This window comes from Apaloderma vittatum, unplaced genomic scaffold (genome assembly GCF_000703405.1).
Source record: "Apaloderma vittatum isolate BGI_N311 unplaced genomic scaffold, ASM70340v1 scaffold7517, whole genome shotgun sequence".
NCBI lineage: Eukaryota > Metazoa > Chordata > Aves > Trogoniformes > Trogonidae > Apaloderma > Apaloderma vittatum.
In genome coordinates this window covers 17,504-21,210 of record NW_009726611.1, presented here as the reverse complement: position 1 = coordinate 21,210, position 3,707 = coordinate 17,504, and the positions used below count along the sequence as shown (strand labels likewise).

The 3,707-nt window shown below is 48.7% G+C and overlaps 1 protein-coding gene across 1 annotated transcript; it reads left to right on the top strand.

The window, feature by feature from the left end:
- Positions 1-1,373: 1,373 nt before the first annotated feature.
- LOC104276892 (ferritin heavy chain) lies at positions 1,374-3,707 on the top strand (the record flags this gene model as incomplete). The annotated part of the gene is made up of 3 exons (XM_009873350.1): positions 1,374-1,520; positions 2,234-2,359; positions 3,366-3,707. Coding segments are annotated over 3 exons (438 nt in total), but the record flags the coding sequence as incomplete, so codon positions are not given.

The window sequence follows — 3,707 nt, the reverse complement described above, 5'->3', positions numbered from 1 at the left end:
GCCCCCGGGGTGTTCTTGGCCTTCCCCGCCCCGGGGGGGTGGGGCGGCCGCTTGTTTTGTATAGGTGAGGCCTTTTATCTGGGTGCCGGGCTCGAGTGAAGTTGCGCCGTAACCGCCGTCCGTGGCCCGTGGCGGGCTCCTTATCAGCACCGCTCAGCGGTCCGAGCGGCTCTGCCCTTTGGGCTGGGCTGGATAGCAGGAGTTGAGTAACGGAGAGATTGGCACCTCTCCCACAGGCTTTCTTGTCTCTGAGGCGAGGTTTTTCGTTGGGAGCTTGTTGAAGGGAGTGCGTGGTTTCCTCGGCGCTGTGCTTACACGTCGCGCTTTGGCGTGAGGCTCCGGTTTCAGCCATAGGCGAGATGAGTAACTCTGGTCCGAGCAGCAGCTCTGACCTCTGTGCAGCAATCTTGGTGCTTTAGACCTGCAGGTAACTTGCGACTTCCTCTAGTACGTGGTGGCACTTGGATGTAGAACTTTTCAACTTGCATTTTTGCTATTATGATGGTCTGAACCTCAGCTGCGAGCTAAATAAAATTATGTTGGAGGATGATAGTGCCACACGAATGCCAGTGTCTTGCCTTGAACCTCCAGGCTGTTGGTTTAAGAGCAGAGAATTCTTTTGTGGTTTGTCTGGTAACTAACAAAGCTTTCTATTGAATCCTGCCTAATGGCTTTGACCAAAGAACAAATAAGCTGTGTAATGGCTTCTAAGTGCTCCTACAGTTTAGGGTTGGTTGTTGGGTTTGGGGGTTTTTTTTGGCTTTCAAAAAGTATGGTCTTGTGTTTGCTGTTGAATATGTATTTTAGTTCAATTAAGCTTTTGTCTTTTAACTGAGATACTTCCCCACCCCCCAAAAAAAAAAGTAGAAAGCACACTCCTCGGTCTGACCTCTGATAAGCCTGAGAGCTTTATTGAGTAAGTTAATCAAACAGTGGACAGAACCTTGACTTGTGATCCTTGTAAACAAACTTGGGCAAACAAAGGGGAACAGGGGACATCGAGCATTCCTGGAAAAGGGTTTTTAAATCTGTTGTGTTTGAAGCATTTGAATGGTGCTCAGAATAGATATCTAGGGGGGGAAGTTGTATCTTCCAAACCACAAGTACCATTTATTTGTGTTCACAGAGGAAATAGAGGTTAAAATATAACCCTAGTCAGAAAAGTTTAACTTGCCACTAAGGGAAGAGCTTTGTTTGCTGTCGTCGGTGCCACCGCTCACCTTAGCTTGGACTCCAGCCATGATGAAGTTGGGCTGATAGGAGACATACCTGAAGTCACACCAAACACTTGCCTTCGTGTGACTCCTCGAGTGAGGTTTGGGGCTTCAAGCGTGTGAAATCTTGGATTGATTGTTTGTTGTTTTTTTTTCCAGTCCTACTACTTTGACCGGGATGATGTGGCTCTGAAAAACTTTGCCAAGTACTTCCGTCATCAGTCCCACGAGGAACGTGAGCACGCTGAGAAACTGATGAAGTTACAGAACCAAAGGGGCGGACGCATCTTCTTGCAGGACATCAAGGTGAGGAGTGGAGCTGTGGATTGTCTTATGCAGAACTAGGCTTGTGCTCTGTCTCCAGGCTGGAAGAGGATAAATTTTCTCGCAGATCCTCTCCCAGAAGGAGTGCAGGAGCTGAGCAGACCACATTGCTGTGATTTGTGTGTGGCCCAAAGTCTAGAGATTCATAATAATTTGTGCTGATCAGCTCATAAAAAGCGCTCTCTGGGCAAGAATGAGGTGGCTAGCCCTGGGTGGATTGCTGTGGGATGAGAGTAACTGGAACACAACTTGTTCATCTACCTAAAATATAATGGCAAGAGCCTTTCTGGTCTCTGCATTCTTTTGTGGAGAACTCAGTTCTGAGCTGAAGAGTGGACTTGCCTGGACTTGGTGTCTTAACTGCTTTGTTTCAGAGGTTGTGTCTGTTGCCTGCTTACAGGCAGATGTTTAAGTGATGAGGTTGCAGTGAGAAGGGGAAGAAAGTAGTTTTGGTAGCTCCCAGGAGCTACAGGAGCTCAGAGACCATAACACGAGGATAGACTTAAGAAATAGAGCACAGTCTGGGACCTGGAGCCTGTGTTCTGTTCTGCTTGGTGTGTGTGCTGAGTTTTTCAAGCGACTTTAATGCCTAAACTTTGTGTAGATGGGCTTTAAGACTGATCTGAGAAAGACTTTGCTCCTCAGTGGCCTGCGGCTACTTACAGAACATCTGCTCGTGTGCTTTCCTCTTCTAGAAGCCGGATCGCGATGACTGGGAGAACGGCCTGACTGCAATGGAGTGTGCCCTGCACCTGGAGAAGAACGTGAACCAGTCGCTCTTAGAACTGCACAAACTGGCAACTGAAAAGAACGACCCACATGTAAGCGGAGGCTGAAGCTGAGAGCGCAGCTGTGCAGTGAGGGGGCTTGTATGTGCCCGATTGCGTGGGTCTGGGGGCGAGACGTGGGTCCTGTTTGTTCCTAAAGGTGACAAAAGGGTGTGAAGTGGTGGGTGCAGCCTGTACCCCCGCAGTTCGGTGGGGTTATTGCCATCTTCTTCCAGCAGGACCGGTTGTGGGGTGGCAGGGTTGCTGTGGGCTCCCTTGCAGCACGGCGCCTGAGTTGCTTCCGAGTTGCTTTGCTCAAACCCTCCCGTCGCTCTTGGCAACGGAGCGTGCTCGTGTGAGTGGCGTTTTGAGGAGAAGCTCATGTGAACAGCATTTTGAAGAAATAAATTAAGCTCTGTGGAGAAGACTTGGCTCTGTGGGGGATGAGTTCTAACTTAAAAGCAATGGGTGCCTCTAAGGCCTTTGTCACCAGGCTCTGCTCTGTCATAAAATTTTAGAGTTGCCGCTTGCCCACGCTGAAAGCCCTGACCCTTCAGAAAGCTGCCTGGAAACATTTGTTTGCGGGTGGAAGTTATTGGCAAGGTTGGATTGTGGTTTCTTAGTATCAGGAAGAGATTAGCATTTGTCTTAATGTACTCGTGGGAGTGCCCTGCATAGATTAGAGGGACTTTTTTTAAAAGACACAAATAGATGGACTGTTCTAAGAGTACAAATCCTTATGGCAGTGAATTCAGGTGCTGTGAATATGTTTCCTATCGCTTCCTGTAGTGAGGGAGAGGGGACATGGAGCTGACATTGTACTGCAGGGGTTTGGAGCAAGTGTGCCTGCATAACCCTCTTCCCTTTTGGTCTTGTTCTGGCATCACTGAGGCAAAAGTAATGGCTTCTTCCTCTCAAGTATCTCTTTCAGCTTTAAAATGATCATTGGAGATCTCCTCTCTTCCCTAGAGAGGACCGGTAGGATTTCAGATCCTGTTTCATCTGAGTAAGCTGCTGTCCAGACCTAAATTTTTAAACCTTTTTATGTCTCCCCTTTCAGTTGTGCGACTTCATCGAGACTCACTACCTGGATGAACAGGTGAAAGCCATCAAAGAGCTGGGTGACCACGTGACCAACCTGCGGAAGATGGGGGCGCCCAAATACGGCATGGCCGAGTACCTCTTCGACAAGCACACCCTCGGGGACAGTGACAACGAGAGCTGAAGCCTTGCCACCAGCCGCCCCGTGGGTTTCAGCGGGACTCCCAACTCTACTGTCCAGCCGTGCATGCATCTTCAGCTATCTAGATAAACAGTTGTCATATTCTGTACCAAATATCGCCCCTCTTTTATCTTGTGTTTTGTGTATTGCCCTCCATCCAATAAAGTGACTTGGTTCGAG